The 403-nt window shown below is 73.9% G+C and overlaps 1 protein-coding gene across 1 annotated transcript in view; it reads left to right on the plus strand.

Annotated features, from left to right (window-relative positions):
- The window catches only part of PWWP3A (PWWP domain containing 3A, DNA repair factor), a 14,285-nt gene that overhangs the window by 1,972 nt on the left and 11,910 nt on the right, over positions 1–403 (plus strand). Inside the window, 1 exon segment of the mRNA XM_027769566.1 lies at positions 5–269. Within this exon segment, the coding sequence (XP_027625367.1) occupies positions 5–269 (265 nt within the window).

A 403-nucleotide genomic window follows, 5' to 3' on the forward strand; every position in this document is an offset into this window, starting at 1 on the left:
TCAGGGCCCTGCGGCGGTCCCAGATCGAAGGCATCGCCGCCTCCTTAGGTGAGCTGGCGGCCCTCGGGGCCGGGACGCGGGAGGGGCTCAGGGGCGGCGAGGACGTGGTGCCCGGCAGGGCGCTCCCTGCCCCAGGCCTCTTCACACAGGGCCCCTGCCGCGGCCAGGAGGGGCTGCCCTGGGACGCCGGGGCCAGGCCAGTCAGGGTCACGTTGGTCCCTGTCCCCTTCTGCGGCCTCAGGGCCTGCAGGACAAGAGTCGTGGGTGCCGTAAGGGAGCAGGAACGGGGGCTCGTCCAGGAGCCGCGAGAGGCCGGCGGTCTGCCGTGTGCGGACCCGCGGACCAAGGGCCTCTGTTCCTGGCAGCGGGGTCTACGTGCCCCACCTGAGGCAGGAGCCGTGGC

Source organism: Tupaia chinensis, unplaced genomic scaffold (assembly GCF_000334495.1).
Source record: "Tupaia chinensis unplaced genomic scaffold, TupChi_1.0 Scaffold149964_1, whole genome shotgun sequence".
NCBI lineage: Eukaryota > Metazoa > Chordata > Mammalia > Scandentia > Tupaiidae > Tupaia > Tupaia belangeri.